Source organism: Scyliorhinus canicula, chromosome 9 (assembly GCF_902713615.1).
Source record: "Scyliorhinus canicula chromosome 9, sScyCan1.1, whole genome shotgun sequence".
NCBI classification, from domain to species: Eukaryota; Metazoa; Chordata; class Chondrichthyes; order Carcharhiniformes; family Scyliorhinidae; genus Scyliorhinus; species Scyliorhinus canicula.
Window position 1 is genome coordinate 168821068 of NC_052154.1, and position 21983 is coordinate 168843050.

The 21983-nt window shown below is 48.7% G+C and overlaps 1 protein-coding gene across 1 annotated transcript in view; it reads right to left on the minus strand.

Moving 5' to 3' along the window:
- LOC119971886 (DENN domain-containing protein 5A-like) overlaps positions 1-21983 on the minus strand; it is a 387311-nt gene that overhangs the window by 222223 nt on the left and 143105 nt on the right. The window contains 1 exon segment of the mRNA XM_038808165.1: positions 594-781. Within this exon segment, the coding sequence (XP_038664093.1) occupies positions 594-781 (188 nt within the window).

The following is a 21983-nucleotide window of genomic DNA, read 5'->3' on the forward strand; positions in this document are numbered from 1 at the left end:
AACCAAATCTCCGTTCCTTCAATGTTGCTTGATCAAAAACCTGGAACTCCTTTCCCAACAGCACTGTCAGAGCAGCTACATCAGATGTACTGCAACAAATCAACAAGGCCACTCATCACCACTTGCTCAAGGGGAAATTGGGGCTGAGCAATATATGCTGACCTTGTCAGCGACACTCACATCCCATGAATGAACACTAAAAATATAGTGCACCAAGTGGACAAGAATATTAATTTCAAGATTTTTAAAAAGTAAATTACAACTTTTTTTTTGCTTTTTTGTTTTTTTTTAAATAATTTTTATTCAAGTTTTTCAATAACAAATTTTCTCCCCACAATTTAAAACAAACAAGGCCACACCAACACAAGAAAAGAACTGTAAATTACAAGTTTTGATCGACCATAGTGGAATCTAAAATCATGTTCTCTGAATTATCAGTCTAGGCCTCTTGTTAATTATTCAGTAAAATAGCTCTGACACTCCTGTACCCAATTAATTATTTCAGGAAGAAAAAGATAGCGAACTAGACAATCTTTGCCTTGACATCTAGAAATATTACATATTTGAAGTTAAGTGAATTAAGAGAGACTTACCTCCTGTGGTAGCTCTAATTTGGACCGGTCATCCTGTCCATTCGAATGTAAACCCATCAAGTAAGGAACAGGAGCATCTAAAAAATGAAGGAGCGATGCAGGAAGGATAGGGACATACACATGCTGCCACTGACAGGGGAAGAGTATTGTAGTGATACTCTCTGCTACTGTCATCAGTCGCTGGTAATCTGTTTATAAAAACACACAGCCATGTTAAGTGTTATTTTTAAGTCCATGCAGTAAGTTTCAACTCTATATTTGAGATAATATATTTGACCCAAAAGCACCCTGATCGAAAGTAAGAGTCTATCCCAATTTCATCATTTGCCACTTTTTGTGTTGCTTCAGCATTAAAATTATGACAATATATAATGAATACCAATTTCTGCTCTTAAGGCTCTTATTACTCTTCATCCCTGAAAGTTGCCACCCAGGTTAATAGGGCTGTTAAGAAGGCATATGGTGTGCTAGCCTTTATAAGCAGGGGGATTGAGTTTCGGAACCACAAGGTCATGCTGCAGCTGTACATAACTCTGGTGCGGCCGCACCTGGAGTACTGCGTGCAGTTCTGGTCACCACATTATAGGAAGTATGTGGAAGCTTTGGAAAGGGTTCAGAGGAGATTTACTAGGATGTTGCCTGGTATGGAGGGAAGGTCTTACGAGGAAAGGCTCAGGGAATTGAGGTTGTTTTCGTTAGAGAGGAGAAGGCTGAGAGGTGACTTAATAGAGACATATAAGATAGTCAGAGGGTTAGATAGGGTGGACAGTGAGAGTCTTTTTCCTCGGATGGTGATGACCAACACGAGGGGACATAGCTTTAAATTGAGGGGTGATATATATAGGACAGATGTCAGAGGCAGTTTCTTTACTCGGAGAGTAGTAGGGGTGTGGAACGCCCTGCCTGCAACAGTAGTAGACTCGCCAACTTTAAGGGCATTTAAGTGGTCACTGGATAGACATATGGATGAAAATGGAATAGTGTAGGTCAGATAGGCTTCAGATGGTTTCACGGGTCGGCGCAACATCGAGGGCCGAAGGGCCCGTACTGCGCTGTAGTGTTCTATGTTCTATTACTCCTTACAAACCTTGTTAAAAAATTCAGAATTGGATTACGCAATGAAAAAAGTACATCAAAATTATTTCAAAGCCGGTGGCTCATATATGGTTGGAAAAAACTATGGCTGACATTTTCCAGCCCTGCCATGGCAGGACCTGCCGCAGGGGATGCAGCAGCCTAGCTAAAGGTCCTTTGACTTTGGCAGGACTAGACAATCCTGATGGTGGGCGGGGCTGGAAAATCCGACCCATACATCATCAAAATATCTGACTACGATGCCGCTCTGCAACAAACCCTCAGCTATGCTTTATTATTACCAGTTCAGTTACAGTAGAGGTTATATGGTACCTGTAGCTTTCAGGCCAATTCTACCTTCAATGCCATTTGCTAGTGCTACTCCCAACAATTGAGAGGGGGGTTGGCAGAACAAAGTCCCGCTTATTATGCTAATACTAAAATATATAAACATTAATAAATATCTTTTGTACAGCATACATTTTTTGCATGCAAATCTTTCTTCTTATTGTCATGATTTTCCAATCACTTTTGTCGTGTCAATCATCACAACTGCAAGCTCTGGTCACGAGTATTTTTGTGGTGCAAGTCTCCATAAAATTGCTCACATTCATCAACTGACCATGGACAATTTATGAGTAATTATTTGTGCAACCCTAGCAGAGGTACAATGGAGGCCTTGTAGCACAGTGGTAGTGTCCCCATCTCTGAGCCCAAAGATCAAAGTTTGAGTCCCACTCTGGGACTCGATGCAGAAGATGTGTTCATAATGTGACCAAACAGGTTGATCGGGATTACAATTAAATAAGGGTAACTACAGGGGCCTCACGGTAGCATGGTGGTTAGCATCAATGCTTCACAGCTCCAGGGTCCCAGGTTCGATTCCCGGCTAGGTCACTGTCTGTGTGGAGTCTGCACGTCCTCCCCGTGTGTGCGTGGGTTTCCTCCGGGTGCTCCGGTTTCCTCCCACAGTCCAAAGATGTGCGGGTTAGGTGGATTGGCCATGCTAAATTGCCTGTAGTGTAAGGTTAATGGGGGGATTGTTGGGTTACGGGTATACGGGTTACGTGGGTTTAAGTAGGGTGATCATTGCTCGGCACAACATCGAGGGCCGAAGGGCCTGTTCTGTGCTGTACTGTTCTATTCTACAAAGATGTGAAGGAGGAGCTGGCCAGAGTTGATTGGAAAAGGAGCCTAGCAGGGAAGACAGAGGAACTGCAATGGCAGGAGTTTTTGGGGTTATTAGGGAGGCACAACAGAAATTCATCCCAAGGAGGAGGAAATATTCTAAGGGGAGGACAAGGCATCCATGGTTGACGAGGGATGTCAAGGACAGCATAAACGCTAAAGAAAAAGCATAGAAAGTGGCAAGGATTAGTGGGACGCCAGAGGATTGGGAAGCCTTTAAAAGTGAGCAGAGGACAACTAAAAAAAGCAATAAGGGGGCAGAAGATGAAGTATGATTGCAAGCTAGCTAGTACTATAAAGGAAGACAGGAAGAGTTTTTTCAACATATAAAAGGTAAGATAGAGGCAAAAATAGACATTGGACCACTGGAAAATGTGACTGGAGAGGTAATAAAAGGAAACAATGAAATGGCAGTCAAACTTATAGTTACTTTGCATCAGTCTTCATGGTGGAAGACACCAGTGGGATGCCAGAGCTCCAGGAAAACCAGGGGGCAGTGGTGAGTGCAGCGACCATTACGAAGTAGAAGATTCTGGGGTAACTGAAAGGTCTGAAGGTGGATAAGTCACTTGGACCAGATGGACCGCACCTTAGAGTCCTAAAAGAGATAGCTGAGGAAATTGTGGAGGCATTGGTGATGATCTTTCAGGAATCACTGGAGGCAGGAAGGGTCCCAGAAGACTGAAAACTGGCTAATGTAACCACTGTTTAAGAAGGGAGGGAGGCAGAAGACGGGAAATTATAGGCCGGTTAGCCTGATTTGGGTCAATGGTAAGATTTTAGAGTCTGTTGTTAAAGATGAGATCGCGAAGTACTTAGAAGTGCATGGTAAAATAAGACTGAGTCAGCACGGCTTTGTCAAAGGGGGGTCGTGTCTGACAAATCTGTTAGAGATCTTTGAGGAGGTAACAAGGAAGTTAGACAAAGGAGAACCAGTGGACGTGATTTATTTAGATTTCCAGAAGGCCTTTGACAAGGTGCCGCATCAGAGGCTGTTAGATAAGTTAAAAGCCCATGGTGTTAAGGGTAAGATCCTGGCGTGGATAGAGGATTGGCTGACTGGCAGAAGGCAGAGAGTGGGGATAAAGGGGTCTTTTTCAGGATGGCAGCCGGTGACTAGTGGTGTGCCTCAGGGGTCTGTGCTGAGACCACAACTTTTCACAATAAACATTAATGATCTAGAAGAATGAACTGAAGGCACTGTTGCTAAGTTTGCAGATGATACAAAGATCTGTAGAGGGAGAGGTAGTATTGAGGAAGCAAGGGGGCTGCAGAAGGATTTGGACAAGCTAGGAGAGTGGGCAATGAAGTGGCAAATGAAATACAATGTGGAAAAGTATGAGATTATGCACTTTGGAAGGAGGAATTTAGGCATAGACTATTTATTAAATGGGAAAATGCTTAGGAAATCAGAAGCACAAAGGGACTTGGGGGTCCTTGTTCACGATTCTCTTAAGGTTAATGTGCCGGTTCAATCGGCAGTTAAGAAGGCAAATGCAATGTTAGCATTCACGTCAAGAGTGCGAGAATACTAGACCAGGGATGTACTTCTGAGGCTGTATAAGGCTCTGGTCAGACCCCATTTGGAGTATTGTGAGCAGTTTTGGGCCCTGTATCTAAGGAAGGATGTGCTGGCCTTGGTAAGGTCCAGAGGAGGTTCACAATAATGATCCCCGGAATGAAGAACTTGTCGTATGAGGGACGTTTGAGGACTCTGGGTCTGTACTCGTTGGAGTTTAGAAGGATGAGGGGGCATCTTGTTGAAACTTACAGGATACTGTGAGGCCTGGATAGAGTGGACGTGGAGAGGATGTTTTTACTTGTAGGAAAAACTAGAACCAGAGGACACCATCTCAGACTAAAGGGACGATCCTTTAAAACAGAGATGAGGAGGAATTTCTTCAGCCAGGGGGTGGTGAATCTGTTGAACTCTTTGCCGCAGAAGGCTGTGGAGGCCAAATCACTGAGGGTCTTTAAGACAGAGATAGATCGGTGTTTGATTAATAAGGGGTTATGGGGAGAAGGCAGGGGAATGGGGATGAGAAAATATCAGCCATGATTGAATGGCGGAGTAGACGCGATCGACCGGGGACATAGCTTCAAAACAAGGGGAAGTAGATTTAGGACTGAGTTTAGGAGGAACTTCTTCACCCAAAGGGTTGTGAATCTATGGAATTCCTTGCCCAGTGAAGCAGTTGAGGCTCCTTCATTACATGTTTTTAAGGTAAAGATAGATAGTTTTTTGAAGAATAAAGGGATTAAGGGTTATGGTGTTCGGGCCGGAAAGTGGAGCTGAGTCCACAAAAGATCAGCCATGATATCATTGAATGGCGGAGCAGGCTCGAGGGGCCAGATGGCCTACTCCTGCTCCTAGTTCTTATGTTCTTATGTATGTTCTTATGACTGAGTGGCCTAATTCTGCTCCTATGTCTTGTGGTCTTATCATCAACCTACAAATCCTTCCAATATGTCTCTGACAGGCAGTAAGAGCTGGAGAATACCTACAGAAGGTATTGTCAAACCACTGCAGTACCTTGCCAAGCATAACCATGGACCAGCACATGGAAGTCCATGATAGGCAATCCCTCTTAGGGCATGGCACCTGAAAGGAGAGAGAGTGAGATACAAGATCTAAATATTCAAATTATATTAACTGCCTTCAATACGACATTTTACATCAAAACTCCTCTCCATTCAATCACTGCACTGAGCTACCGCTAATGCTATAAGGGTGACCATGCACTCCCAAAGCAAAGGGCCTTATCACATCATTCAGGAAAATCCCATGTATTATGCTGACAAGCCCACTGTTGCGCGGATAAACACATCAACCATTTTACATATAGCACATTTTAACAGCAGGGAGAAAAATTACACCTTTTGATTTTTTTTTTTAAATGCTGTAGTCAGATGGTTTTATTTCAGTACTAAATTGACTTCAGGAAGCTGGTGTCTATGTATTTACATTGTGAACCTTGTGTTCCCCTATTATGTTTTTTCTTTTCTTTTCATGTACTAAGTGATCTGTTTGAGCTGCTTGCAGAAAATACTTTTCACTGTACCTCGGTACATGTGACAATAAACAAATCCAAATCCAAGCGAAGCATTGTACACACCCCTGTCTGCATCAATGGTGACGAGGTGGAGATGGTTGACAGCTTCAAATCCCTACGTGTGCACATTGCCAACAATCTGTCTTGGTCCACCCACGTTGACACTATGACGAAGAAAGCACAACAGTGCCTATCCTTCCTCAGGAAACTAAGGAAATTTGGCATGTCCACATTGACTCTTATCAATTTTTACAGGTGCACCATAGAATACATCCTATCTGGTTGCATCACAGCCTTGTATGACAATTGCTCAGCCCAAGAACGCAAGAAACTACAGAGGGTCGTAAAGACAGCCCAGTCCGTCATACAAAATTGCCTCCCATCCATTGACTGTGTCTGCACCTCCCACTGCCTTGGGAAAGTGGGCAGCATAATCAAAGACCCCTCCCACCCGGGTTATTCTCTCTTCCAACCTCTTCCATTTGGCAGGAGATACAAAAGTCTGAGAACACGCACTAACGGTTCAAAAACAGGGACGAAATTCTCCCCTACCCGGCGGGGCGGGGGGTCCCGGCGTAGCAGAGTGGCACCAACCACTCTGGCGTCGGGCCTCCCCAAAGGTGCGGAATTCTCCGCACCTTTAGGGGCTAGGCCCACGCCGGAGTGGCTCCTGCTCCGCCGACAGGCGCCAAAGACGCCGCCCGGCGTCGGGGCTGGCCGAAAGGCCTTCGCCGGTTGGCATGAGTCCGGGCATGCGCCGGAGCGGCAGCGGCCGCTGACGTCACCACCGCCGCATGCGCGGTGGAAGGGGTCTCTTCCGCCTCCGCCATGGTGGAGGCCGTGGCGGTGGCGGAAAAAAAAGAGGGGGCCCATCGCACTGGCCCGCCCGCCGATAGCGGGCCAGGCCACCGTGGGGGGATCCGATCGCCCCGCGCCCCCCCCCCCCCCAGGACCCCGGGGGCCCGCTCGCACCGCCAATCCCGTCGGCACAGAGGTGGTTTAAACCACGCCGGCGGGAGAGGCCTGGCAGCGGCGGGACTTCAGCCCATCGCAGGCCAGAGAATCGCCGCGGGGGGCACGGCGATCGGCGCGCGGGGCCCGCCGACTGGCGCAGCGTGATACCCGCCCCCGCCGATTCCCGGGTGGCGGAGAATTCCGGCCACGGCGGGGTCGGGATTTACACCGGCCCCGGGCGATTCCCCGACCCAGCGGGGGGGTCGGAGAATTCCGCCCCAGCTTCTTCCCAGCTGTTATCAGACTCCTGAATGACCCTCTTATGAACTGAACTTATTTCTCCATGCATCTTCTCGACTGAACAGTGCTACATTCCGTATGCTTCACCAGCTCCCATAATTTCCTAATATAGCATACCAAAGACCACGAGATTGTGTATAAAGAGTCAAGATTGGCTCTTTATATAGGCGACAAGGTAGCACAGTGATTAGATTCCCAGGTTCGATTCCTAGCTTTGGTCACTGTCTGTGTGGAGTCTGCATGTTCTCCCTGTGACTGCATGGGTTTCCTCTGGGTGCTCCGGTTTCCTCCCACAAGTCCCAAAAAAGTCCCAAGTGTACCCGAACAGGCGCTGGAATATGGTGATTAGGGGCTTTTCTCATAACTTCATTGCAGTGCATATACCGGGTGATGCAGGAGGTAGACGAGGCCTCAGTGGAGGAACTGAAGGGTAAATGGGAAGAGGAGCTGGGTGAGGAGATTGAGGAGGGGACGTGGGCGGATGCCCTGGAGAGAGTGAATTCCTCCTCTTCCTGTGCGAGGCTTAGCCTCATACAGTTTAAGGTGCTGCATAGGGCCCACATGACTGGGACGAGGATGAGTAGGTTTTTCGGGGGTGAGGACAGGTGTGCTAGGTGCTCGGGGAGCCCAGCGAACCACGCCCATATGTTTTGGGCGTGCCCAGCGCTGGGGGAGATTTGGAAGGGGGTAGCAAGGATGGTGTCGAGGGTGGTGGGATCCAGGGTCAAGCCAGGCTGGGGACTCGCAATTTTTGGGGTTGCAGTGGAGCCGGGAGTGCAGGAGGCGAAAGACGCCGGTGTTCTGGCCTTTGCATCCCTAGTAGCCCGGCGGAGGATCTTGCTCCAATGGAAGGATGCGAGGCCCCCAAGCGTGGAGGCCTGGGTTTGTGGGATGTGGCGGGTGTTATCTCTTTCCCTTTTGTTGTTGGGTGTTCTTTTGTTTTTTTCTTTTGTTTGTAGTTGCTTTTGAAGTTGGGTGGGTATTGTTCTTGGGGTGTTACCGCGGTTGTTTTGTTAATAGAGTTCAGATGTTTATATTTTGTAAAAATTTCAATAAAAATTTTTTTTTTTAAAATAACTTCATTGCAGTGTTAATGTAAGCCTACTTGTGACAAAAAGATTATTATTATTAAGATTGGGGACTATTGGTGCTGTAGTCCTTTGGCCAGGAATCGGAGCACATTTAGTACATGTGTGTTTTAGCCACAAGTTAATTGAATTTATTATTGCTTGTAAACAATGTGATATTTATTAAATTGAAAATGTTACTGGGATTTTTAAACAAATCACTTTTAATTTCTTATATCAACTTCTCGTTCTCATTTTGTTTACTTCTGAGTTTCTGTGCTTAGTGCATTGATTACAAAGTGGCAAAGATTGGTGGGAGACTAGAGGACTGGGAAATCTTTCGGGGGCAACAGAAAGCTACTAAAAAAGCTATAAAGAAGCTATAGAGTATGAGAGTAAACTTGCTCAGAATATAAAAACAGACAGTAAAAGTTTTTACAAATATATAAAACAAAAAAGAGTGGCTAAGGTAAATATTGGTCCTTTAGAGGATGAGAAGGGAGTTTTAATAATGGGAGATGAGGAAATGGCTGAGGAACTGAACAGGTTTTTTGGGTCGGTCTTCACAGTGGAAGACACAAATAACATGCCAGTGACTGATAGAAATGAGGCTATGACAGGTGAGGACCTTGAGAGGATTTGTTATCACTAAGGAGGTAGTGATGGGCAAGCTAATGGGGCTAAAGGTAGACAAGTCTCTTGGCCCTGATGGAATGCACCCCAGAGTGCTAAAAGAGATGGCTAGGGAAATTGCAGATGCACTAGTGATGATTTACCAAAATTCACTAGACTCTGGCGTGGTCCCGGTGGATTGGAAATTAGCAAACGTGACACCACTGTTTAAAAAAGGAGGTAGGCAGAGAGCAGGAAATTATAGGCCAGTGAGCTTAACTTCAGTAGTAGGGAAGATGCTGGAATCTATCATCAAAGAAGAAATAGCGAGGCATCTGGATAGAAATTGTCCCATTGGGCAGACGCAGCATGGGTTCATAAAGGGGAGGTCGTGCCTAACTAATTTAGTGGAATTTTTTGAGGACATTACCAGTGCAGTAGATAACGGGGAGCCAATGGATGTGGTATATCTGGATTTCCAGAAAGCCTTTGACAAGGTGCCACACAAAAGGTTGCTGCATAAGATAAAGATGCGTGGCATTAAGCGTAAAGTAGTAGCATGGATAGAGGATTGGTTAATTAATAGAAAGCAAAGAGTGGGGATTAATGGGTGTTTCTCTGGTTGGCAATCAGTAGCTAGTGGTGTCCCTCAGGGATCAGTGTTGGGCCCACAATTGTTCACAATTTACATAGATGATTTGGAGTTGGGGACCAAGGGCAATGTGTCCAAGTTTGCAGATGACACTAAGATGAGTGGTAAAGCGAAAAGTGCAGAGGATACTGGAAGTCTGCAGAGGGATTTGGATAGGTTAAATGAATGGGCTAGGGCCTGGCAGATGGAATAAAATGTTGACAAATGTGAGGTTCTCCATTTTGGTAGGAATGACAGCAAACGGGATTATTATTTAAACGATAAAATATTAAAGCATGCTGCTGTGCAGAGAGACCTGGGTGTGCTAGTGCATGAGTCACAGAAAGTTGGTTTACCGGTGCAACAGGTGATTAAGAAGACAAATGGAATTTTGTCCTTCATTGCTAGAGGGATGGAGTTTAAGACTAGGGAGGTTATGTTGCAATTGTATAAAGTGTTAGTGAGGCCACACCTGGAGTATTGTATTCAGTTTTGGTCTCCTTACTTGAAAAAGGACGTACTGGCACTGGAGGGTGTGCAGAGGAGATTCACTAGGTTAATCCCAGAGCTGAAGGGGTTGGATTACGAGGAGAGGTTGAGTAGCCTGGGACTGTACTCGTTGGAATTTAGAAGGATGAGGGGGGATCTTATAGAAACATATAAAATTATGATGGGAATAGATAGGATAGATGCGGGCAGGTTGTTTCCACTGGCGGGTGAAAGCAGAACTAGGGGACATAGCCTCAAAATAAGAGGAAGTAGATTTAGGACTGAGTTTAGGAGGAACTTCTTCACCCAAAGGGTTGTGAATCTATGGAATTCCTTACCCAGTGAAGCAGTTGAGGCTCCTTCATTACATGTTTTTAAGGTAAAGATAGATAGTTTTTTGAAGAATAAAGGGATTAAGGGTTATGGTGTCCGGGCCGGAAAGTGGAGCTGAGTCCAGAAAAGATCAGCCATGATCTCATTGAATGGCGGAGCAGGCTCGAGGGGCCCGATGGCCTACTCCTGCTTCTAGTTCTTATGTTCTATGATTACCAAAGAGCTGCTACTTTTACAAATCGTTAAATTGAGGAATTAAAGTGAATGACATCAATGCACCACTTTGACATTAAATATAAACTATCAACATGAACCCTACGAACTTACATATATACATATCTCATAGAGCAGGAGCAGATCATTCAGTCCCTCGAATGTGCTCTGTCATTTAATAAGATCATGGCTGATTTCATAATAACCTCAAATCTGCATCCTGCTAACTGCAATAACTTATCTCCCCCTTGCTTATCAAGAAAGTATTTACCTCGGCATTAAAAATATTAAAAGACTAATTTCACCACCTTTTCAGGAACCCCAGAAAAAAGAAGCTTCATCTGTTTTAAATGGCTGACCCCTTATTATTAAACAATAATTTAGGCAGCACGGTAGCATGGTGGTTAGCATAAATGCTTCACAGCTCCAGGGTCCCAGGTTTGATTCCCGGCTGGGTCACTGTCTGTGCGGAGTCTGCACGTCCTCCCCGTGTGTACGTGGGTTTCCTCCGGGTGCTCCGGTTTCCTCCCACAGTCCAACGATGTGCGGGTTAGGTGGATTGGCCATGCTAAATTGCCCGTAGTGTCCTAAAAAGTAAGGTTAAGGGGGGGGTTGTTGGGTTACGGGTATAGGGTGGATACGTGGGTCTGAGTAGGGTGATCATGGCTCGGCACAACATCGAGGGCCGAAGGGCCTGTTCTGTGCTGTACTGTTCTATGTTCTAACCCTTAGCTCTAGATTTTCCCACAAGAGGAAACATTCTTTCCACATCCACTCTGTCAAGGCTCATTAGAATATTATGGGCGCGTTTTACCAGCCACGTCCCACTAAAATCAGGACTGGATGGTAGATCCGGGAGAGGCCTTCCCTGGGATTCCCGACGGCCGTTACTCCTCTCATGAGTCTAACTGCCGGGATCTAGAACACTTGTTCTGGATCCCGTCCACAATAAGCTGGTCGCAGACTTCCACGATTAGGTCAGTTTAAAAACGCACTTGGCCATGTCTGACACCGGATCAAAACAGCCACTCGGCATCTATCGGCCTTGCCCAAGGATACGCCAGCTGAGAGCAGATTAGTATTGGACCACACTTGGGGGGGCATCTCACAGGTGATCGGAGGCCCCCGGGTTGTCGGCCCATAGCCAGGCTGGCATCCTGGCAATACTGGTGCAGCTGGGAATCTTGGCACTGCCAGCCTGGCACCGTCACGGTGTCCAGATGCACTACACTGCCAGGGTGCCAGGCTGGCAGCCCATAGTACAAGGCTGGCATTTTGCCCGTGCCGGGGATCAGGCCTGGGGGTGCCTGCCGGTATCTGGTGGCTTGCGGAGGGACTCTACGACCCCCAACAGGTGGATTCGGGCAATGGGGGGGGGGGTCTGGGGGTCACACCCTGATCTCTTCCAGGATTTGTGGAGCTCCTCAGTGCAGGATATGTGGCTACGTGCAGCCTTGGTGGGCCGAGCCGAAAAATAGAGTGCCGTTAGATAGCGGAGCCGTTCCCAGTGCTATAAGCGCTCTTCGATTCCCACCCAGAACAGCTGTGTTTTTAAAAAAGTTAAATCACACTCTATGGGTGCGATCTACCAGCCGCATTACGCCCAAAAGGCAATGCGCGCAGTGCAACAAAGCAGGTATATCCCTCTTTCAGGATCCACCCGGCTCATCCTGCCTCGCGACATTAAGGTTACGATGAGAATCCTGCCATTGTGGACGGATCACTTTTTGGCAAATCTGCATATTAGAGTGAGACATCTAGTCACACTCTAATATGCATTCCCACAATCTACCCAAGGTTTGGGATCTAACCTCCTCGCTTTGGAGGTCTCAGGCAAATGCTGTTCAGTGCTGGTCTCCACAAACAGAGACCAGACAGAACGGCACTCATGGGATTGGAGGTCCCAGGTTCTTGGCAGGTTGGCATCCTGGCACTACTAGCCTGGCACCCAGGCAATGCAACCTGAATGCCAATCTGGTACTGCTGAGGAGCCCAGGTGGCACTGCCAGCTGTCAGGGGCATTACCAGGGCCAAAGGGTAGCACTGGCAAGATGTCAAGCTGGCATTTTTCCCATGCTGTGGTGGAAATGGGTTCTGGGTGTATCCTATGCGGATGCAGGGGAGGCAGGGGGCACCGAGGACCCCTTTAGAGGTGAGTTGGGGGGGGGGGGGGTTGGGGTTCTCATTGGGGAGGGGGGTCTTGTTCTCATGTTGGTTTGTATTTACTGTTTATACAAATGCCTGAATAATTTTTTATAATGAGGTGTTCCAGTGAGCGCATCTCCTCAATGCAGATAATGGGACTAAGTGTGGCCTCATCAGGACATTCCCTGCTGAGGCCCCCTATCTACCCGAATGGGCGTTTAATAGCATGGTGTTTCCCGGCGCTAAACTCCCAGCTACGGTACTCTTTTCCCATTCGGGTAGCTCGCACCCTATGTTTCAATCACTTTGCCTCTACGACCAAATCAGATGTGACTCAACTGTAAAAAATAACACTCTCTCTTCAATCTAAAAAACCCTCTACTCTAACTGCCTCAGTACGTCATTTCATGCCTCACACAACCTATTGATTCTCAATATCTCAACTTCGCATTCCCACACTATGCCCAGATCCCTTAATTCCCAAAAATATTCTGATCTCTGATCTGAACATATTCAATGACTGGCTCTCCAGAATCGAGAATTCCAGGGATTCACAACACCTTAAGTGAAGAAAATTTTTATCTCACTGCTAAATGGTCAACTCCTTATTCGGAGACTGTAACCCCTTGTCCAAATTGCCCAACCAGGGGAAACTCTCTCTCAGCACCTACCCAAAACCCCGTAAGAATTTTAAAACATTTCAATTTGACCAACTCATTCTTCTAAACTCAAGGAAATGCAGATCTCGTCTACTCAGCCACTCTTCATATGACAATTGCACTACCCAGGAGTCTTTGTTGCACACCCTCTTAAAGAAAGTATGTGCAAGGATACCAAAAATCACAATACTGCAGGCATGGCTTCACCAATGCCCTGTACTATTTCAGTAGTTTGACTGATATTTCTTAATTTACATTCATTCAAAAATGGATCAAGGCTTCCCAAAATTGTTTTAATTACAACTTTTAATGTTCATTATCCCGAATCCCCAAAATGAGAGCCCAGTTCTGCAATCCATTCCCCAGTCGTTTTTAGAATTGTTCCTTTAATTAGATTTCTTCCGTTAAATTTGTCTGTTCACAACTTTAATGTCACATTTGAACCTGAGATGAACTTATGACATCATATTCATGCTAACACAGATTGTCTATTTCCACTTAGTTAACATCACCCATTTTTGCTCCTGTCTCAATTCATGTGATGCTGGAACTCACTTTCTTACCTTGAGACTTGACTATTTCAATGCACTACTGGCTGGTCTCCCATATTCTACCTTCCACAAACTTGAGGTCATTCAAAACTCTGATGTCTGTGTCACAACTTGCATCAAGTCCCATTTCCCTATCACTCCTGTGCTTGCTAACCTCCATTAGATCCTGGTCAAGCAATGTGTTGACTTTAAAATTTTCATCCATCTTTTCCAATCTCTCCAATGGCCGAGCGCCTCCCTATCTTTGTTGTTTTTTCCCTGAAATTACACTTTATTATATTCACCATTAGAAATGTACAGTAAGTCATCTCTTTCAGATGTTGAAAAAATGTGCAGGTTTCAGAAGCATATTCAACTAAGTGTCAAAGTCAATCAATATGTCCCACTGAACAAAGCATGGTAACCAAAAAGCACCTTTTAGAAAGGTACAAAGATACACTTGTCATTTTTAAAACTATGTTACTAACAGTCAAAGTATTAAGAAGAATCAAGGTTAAAACCCATGTGAACCAGACACAGATGTAAAAAAAATCAACTTACTAACTGCTGAAGAAAAACATGTTCACCGGGAGTTCCAATGCCAAACACGAAGAAAATATCTAAATTTCTGGAGAAACTGACAGCTCAACCCACCAATACCCTACACCTGCTTCTTGGCTTTTATCTAAGCATTCTAGAAAGTTAAAATAGGACGCACCATTTCAACCCAACAGAAAATCACCATTAGCTGTTATGAATGGGCAAAGTGGTCAATGGGGGGAGGTGGAACTAAAGGAAGCAAAAATAGGAGTAATATTTTACATTACTCCAAAAACTGGAGTAATCGTAGTAATGGTCTCATCAGCAAACAAATTGGACAGAAAAACACAGACACAACAGTTGCCCATAACCGCACATTTCTACATGTGACAACACAACCTTAAATTGAATGAAGTGTGGACATATCATTGGTGGCCCTGTAGTTTCTGGTAAATAGAATAGAAAGAATACCATTTAAAAAAAAATTTAAATGGTACCACCAAAGTAGAAAATAGCATTCGCAATTTGTTCATCAGAGAGTGTTTTTACATGTGATCTAAAGTTAGATTTAGTTTAAAATAATAAAATGTAAGAATTCATCAAAAGGAGGCATGGCACTAGATGTTTACTTTGATTTGCCACATTCACGCAAGTCCAAGATTATCAAAACAAATTTTCACTCTCCATCAGGTCTAACACCCAAAGCTTCAGTTACCCAGTGGGCAACATGGGCGTTCTATGTTTACACCAAAACATGTAAAAAAAAATAAAAAAGAATTGCAAAGTAGCTCTATTAGTAAAAATATTACTGCCTTCGGTTTTGAAGAAAAACAAACAGCAATGCTGCTGCATTGGTCATCCATTTTGAAATTGTGGCAGAGTTTGGCTTCTGAAGCTTCTGGCTCATGGCGTTCCGGTTTGTCAGACACTCGCTGCTGTGGCCTGTCCTGTAGCTTCCGGCTGGTCATCGGATTCCTCCCTGGGCTCGTTCTCAAACCCGTGCTGGTCCAGCACCACATCATCATCTTGGCCTCTTCCTCCTCATCAATGACCTCCAGCTCATCGTCCCGCTGCTGTACGAGGTTGTGGAGGGCAAAGCGGACCACCACAAAATGGCCGACCGTCTTGGTGGGTGTGTGTGTGTGTACACTGGAGTGCACCACTGGCGAGGTCGAGGCATCAGAACCGCATCTTGAGGAGTCCAATGCGCCGCTCAATCACAGCCCGAGTGGCCACATGGGCCTCGTTGTACCGGGTCTCCGCTTCGGTCTTCGGCCTCCATACTGGTGTTATTTTTTTTAATAAACAATTTTATTGAGGTAGTTTTTGGCTTTATAAACAGTTACAGACATCATCAGAAAGGAAGCAAAAAAGGCAAAAATGTGCAAACATCCACGTACTTTCAATACTTCCACCGTAACATATTGCACAAGCCCGCTCCCCTCCCACCGGTACTACCCGCCATATTTTCCCTCCTACTCTACTCTAACCCCCCCCCCCCCCCCCCCCCCTGCTCACGCTCACTCTCCCGCAAAGAAGTCAATAAATGGTTGCCACCTCCGGGTGAACCCCTGCACAGAACCCCTCAAGGCGAACTTGATTTTTTCCATCCCCAGGAAACTCGACATGTCCGCAAGCCACCACTCCGTCTTCGGGGGCTTTGAGTCCCTCCACGCCAATAATATTCGTCACCGGGCTATCAGGGAAGCAAAGGCCAGCACATCGGCCTCTTTCTCCCCCTGGACGCCCGGGTCTTCCGAAACCCCAAAAATTGCCACCCCTGGGCTCATCACCACCCTTGTTTTTAGCACCTGGGACATGACCCCCGCAAATCCCTCCCAGTACCCCCTCAGCTCAGGGCATGCCCAAAACATGTGAACATGGTTCGCTGGTCCTCCCGCGCACCTAGCGCATTTGTCCTCTATCCCGAAAAATTTGCTCATCCGAGCCACCGTCATATGGGCCCGGTGAACGACCTTAAATTTGATCAGCCCGAGCCTAGCACATGTCGCGGTCGAGTTTACCCTACTCAGGGCCTCTGCCCACAGCCCATCCTCCATTTCCCCGCCTAGCTCCTCCTCCCATTTAAGTTTCAGTTCCTCTGTCTGGGACCCTTCCTCCCTCATGAGCACCTTATAAATACCCGAGACTCTACCCTCCCCTTCATCCCTCCCAGAGACTATTCTGTCTAGGATCCCCATTGGCGGGAGGCGCGGGAAAGATGGGACCTGTCTACGAACAAAGTCCCGCAACTGTAGGTATCTAAAATCATTTCCCCTTACCACCCCAAATTTCTCCTCCAAGCTCCTCAAACTCGCGAAGCTCCCTTCCAGGAACATATCACCCACCCTTCCCGCCCCTGCTCGCCGCCATACTCGGAACCCCCCCATCCATACTGCCGGGGGCAAACCGATGGTTGTCGCAGATTGGCGCCCAGACAGACGCCCCCATCTTCCCCACATGCCTCCTCCACTGGCCCCATATCCGCAGGGTCGCCACCACTACCGGGCTGGTGGTGTACTTGGCCGGCGGCAGCGGTAGAGGAGCCGTGACCAGGGCTTCCAAACTGGAGCCCCTGCACGAAGCCGCCTCCACCCGCTCCCAAATAGACCCCGTACCCACCATCCACTTCCTTATCATAGCGATGTTGGCCGCCCAGTAATAATTGACCAGACTCGGCAAAGCCAGCCCTCCCTCGCTGCGGTTCCTCTCCAACATCGCCTTCTTTACCCGCGGAGACTTTCCCGCCCAGACAAAGCTCATGATCAGCCCGTTAACTCTTTTGAAGAAGGACTGTGGGATAAAGATCGGGAGGCACTGAAAAATAAACAAAAATCGAGGGAGGATTGTCATCTTTACAGTCTGCACCCTCCCTGCCAGCGACAGCGGGAGTGCATCCCATCTCCGAAACTCTCCCTTCATTTGCTCCACCACCCTGGCCAAATTTAACTTATGCAGCCTGCCCCAGTCTCGTGCCACCTGGATTCCCAAATACCGGAAATTTTCCTCAACCAGCCTAAACGGTAGCCCTCTCAATCTGTTCTCCTGGCCCCTTGCCTGGACCACAAACATTTCACTCTTGACCGTATTTAATTTGTATCCTGAGAACTGGCCGAACTCCCTCAGCATTCCCAGTATAGTTCCCATCCCGGCCACTGGGTCCGACACGTACAGGAGCAGGTCGTCTGCATAAAGAGAAACCCTGTGTTCAACCCCGCCCCTCACCATCGCCTTCCAACCCTCTGCGGCTCTCAGCGCCATCGCCAGCGGCTCTATGGCCAGCGCAAACAGCAGCGGGGAGAGCGGGCAGCCCTGCCTGGTCCCTCGGTACAACCTAAAGTACTCCGACACTTCTCTGTTGGTCCTGACGCTGGCCCTCGGGGCCTGATATAATAATTTGATCCAATCCACCAATCCCTCCCCGAACCCAAACCGTCCGAGCACCTCCCATAGATAGTCCCACTCCACCCGGTCAAAGGCCTTCTTGGCGTCCATTGCCACCACTACCTCCACCTCTCTACCCGCCGGGGGCATCATTATCACGTTGAGCAATCTCCTCAGATTGGCCGCCAGCTGCCGACCTTTCACGAACCCCGTTTGATCCTCCCCAATCACCTCCGGTACACAGTCCTCCATTCTCCCCGCCAGTACCTTTGCCAGGAGCTTGGCGTCTACATTAATCAGGGAGATTGGCCTGTAGGACCCGCACACCTCCGGGTCTTTACCCCGCTTCAATATCAGAGATATGGTGGCTTGTGACATTGTCGGCGGCAGGGTCCCTCTGTCCCTTGCCTCATTAAAAACCCTCGCCAAGACCGGGCCCACCAGCTCAGAGAACTTCCTATAAAACTCTACTGGGTATCCATCCGGCCCCGGGGACTTCCCCGACTGCATGGCCTTTAGGCCCCCCAATACCTCCTCTACTCTAATTGGGGCGCCCAGCTCTTCCATACTGGTGTTATTAGCCAGGTCCTCAGCGGGTGCCCCTTATCCCCAAGAGCCATCCGCCCAGCCTGGGGTGCTCCTCAAAGAGGCCGGGGATAACCGGCTGCCCCACCAGGATGTAGCTGTCGTGCACACTCCCGCGAAGTGTGCACACACGTGCATGATCTTCATCTGGTGGTCGCACACGAGCTGTATGTGCAGGGAGTGGAACCCTTTTCTGTTAATGTAGGGCACTCCTAGAGGGCCCGGTGAGGGCAGGACAACATGCTTGACATCTATTACCCCCTGGACCTGGGGCGTCCCGGTGATGGCGGACCTGCTAACCGGGCATCTTGCTGAGCTTGGTCCATGTCAAAGATGATGTAGTTTTCCACCCGGGCAAACAGGGTATCCGTTACCTATTGGATGCACCTATGGGTTGTGGCCTGTCAGATGTCGCACAGGTCCCGAGGCATAAATGTTCAGAGTTGCGGTGACCTTGACATCCACCGGGATGCCAAGTCTGCGAAGACATGGGACAGGTGCCACATCCTCTCGTTGTTGAGGCGGAGCCTCCTGCAGCACACGCTGTCCATCATGTTTGAATGACCAGCAACGCCTGTAAACCTTGGGCCATCACGGGATTCCCCCTCTGGGTCTGAGATACCCTCAATTACGACACAGGAGAGAAGATTGGTAATTCATAGACTTTAATTACCAGAGAACCAGACAGCTGCCGAGAAGTGTGCTCACAGCACGCTGCCCACTAAGCGTAACCTTATATACAGTTTCCTGGGGGCGGAGCCAGAGGCGGAGTCCCCCAGGGTTCCAAGCCCAGTCTTAAAGGGGCCATCGTATTAAAGGTAAGGTACAGTTATACAGATATCATTCATCACATTCACCCCCTGTTTAAAAAAAACGCATTGTCCGTCGGGGGGTGAAGTGGAATTACAAGTTCAGTCTTTTGGGTGGTCTGATTGTCTGTGTTGACCTTCTCCGCTCCGGTGGTGGTGCCGTGGATACGGTCGTTCTCGGTGGTGGTATATCCGGGAGCACAATTGACTGAGCCTTTGCCCGCGTTGGAGCGGGGGGGGGGGGTATCCGGGGTGACTAGGGTGATTGGTGCCGGCTGGGGGGAAGGGGGCGCTATGGGGGGGGGGGGGGGGGGGGCTGTCGGGGTCTGCAGCCGGTGCGGGGAGGGGAGCGTCGGTAGAAGGGGGGGGGGGTCAGTGGGAGAGCCAGCGGGTGCCAGGTCTCGCAGGGAAACAGTGTCCTGCCTACTGTCGGGGTGCTCGACGTAGGCGTATTGAGGGTTTGCGTGTGCCAGTTGAACCCTCCCGACTAGCGGATTTGTCTTATGGCTCCTAACGTGTCTCCGGAGTAGAACTGGTCCCGGAGTCGTCAGCCAACGTGGAAGCGAGACCCCAGAGGTGGACTTCCTGGGGAACACAAACAAACGGCTGTGGGGGGTCTCGTTCATGCCGTACAGAGGAGCAACCTAATGGATGTAGGGCATCGGGTAGGACCTCCTGCCAGCGGGCGATTGGGAGACTTCTGACCGTAGGGCTAGGACAGCCTTCCAAACTGTAGCGTTCTCCCTCTCCACCTGCCCATTTCCCTGCGGGTTATAGCTCGTCGTTCTGCTCGAGGCGATGCCCCTGCTGAGCAGATATCGACGCAGCTCATCGCTCATGAACGATGTACCCCGGTCGCTGTGGATATAAGCGGGGAAACCAAACAGTGTGAAGATGCTGTGCAGTGCCTTGATTACGGAGGCCGAGGTCATATCGGGGCAGGGGACAGCAAAGGGGAAGCGGGAGAACTCATCGATAACGGTGAGGAAATAGATGTTGCGGTTGGTGGACGGGAGGGGCCCTTTGAAGTCCATGCTTAGTCGTTCAAAGGGCCCAGAGGCCTTTATCAGGCGGGCCCTGTCTGGTCGATAGAAGTGCGGTTTGCACTCCGCGCAGATCTGGCACGCCTTGGTCATGGCCTTGACCTTCTCGGTGGAGTTAAGTAGGTTGCGGGACTTGATGAAATGGGCAAGCCGGGTGACACCCGGGTGGCAGAGGTCATCGTGGATGGCTCTCAGGTGGTCTTTTTGCGCGTTAGCGCACGTGCCGCGGGACAGGGCATCTGGGGACTCGTTGAGCTTCCCCAGACGATATGTAATATCGTACGTATAGGTATAGGCTCTATCCTCCACCTCAGAATTTTTTCATTCTTTATTTTACCCCGTTGTGCGTTATCGAACATAAAGGCGACCGATCGTTGGTCGGTGATGAGGGTGAGCCTCCTACCGGCTAGGTAGTGCCTCCAGTGCCGCACAACCTCCACTATGGCTTGTGCCTCCTTCTCGACTGCAGAGTGCCAGATTTCCGAGTGAGCGAGGGTTCGGGAGAAGAACGCTACTGGTCTGCCTGCCTGGTTGAGGGTAGCAGCCAGGGCGACGTCTAATGCGTCGCTTTCTACCTGGAAAGGAATGGTTTCGTCCACCACGTGCATGGCGGCCTTGATGATATCGGCCTTGATACGGCTGAAAGCCGACTGGGCCTCAGCCGTCAGGGGAAAAACCGTGGTCTTTTTTTTAAAAATAATTTTTATTGAAATTTTTACAAAATAAAATACAAAATATAAACATCTTAGCTCTATTAACATACAACCGCGGTAACACCCCATGAACAATACCCACCCAGCTTCAATAGCAACTTCAAACAAAAAGAAAAAACAACAACAAAGAAAAAAAAACACAAACAAGAGGGAGATAGCACCCTCCGCAAACCCATGTGCACAGTTCTCCCCCCCCCCCCCCCCCCCCCCGGGCTGCTGCTGCTGTCGGCCTATTTCCCTACCGTTCCGCCAGGAAGTCCAGAAACGGCTGCCACCGCCTGAAAAACCCTTGTACTGATCCCCTCAGGGCAAATTTCACCCTCTCCAAATTACCCTCTGCCCAGTAGTACCCACAGAGGTTGGGCAACGCCAGCCCCCCCCTATCCCTGCCTCGTTCCAGGAACACTCTTCGAACCCTTGGAGTCCCATGCGCCCACACAAATCCCGTAATACTGCTGTTGACCCTCCTGAAAAAGGCCTTTGGGATGAAGATGGGGAGGCACTGGAACAAGAACAAAAACCTTGGGAGCACCGTCATCTTGACGGACTGCACCCTCCCCGCCAGTGACAGCAGTAACATATCCCACCTCTTAAACTCCTCCTCCATCTGCTCCACCAACCTTGTGAGGTTGAGCTTGTGCAGGGCCCCCCAACTCCCAGCCACCTGGACCCCTAGGTACCTGAAGCTCTTCCCTGCCTGCTTCAGTGGGAGCCTACCAATCCCCTCCTCTTGATCCCCCGGGTGCACCACAAACACCTCGCTCTTGCCCAGGTTCAACTTATACCCCGAGAAACCCCTGAATTCCCCAAGGATCCTCATCACCTCCGGCATCCCCCCCACCGGGTCCGCCACATACAGCAGCAGGTCGTCCGCGTACAGTGACACTCGATGCTCCTCCTCCTCCCCCCCCCCCCCCCCCCCCCCCCCCCCCCGCACCATGCCCCTCCAGTTCCCTGACTCCCTCAATGCCATGGCCAGGGGCTCAATTGCCAACGCGAAGAGCAAGGGGGACAGGGGGCACCCTAGTCTCGTCCCCCGATGCAGCCGAAAGTACTCCGATCTCCTCC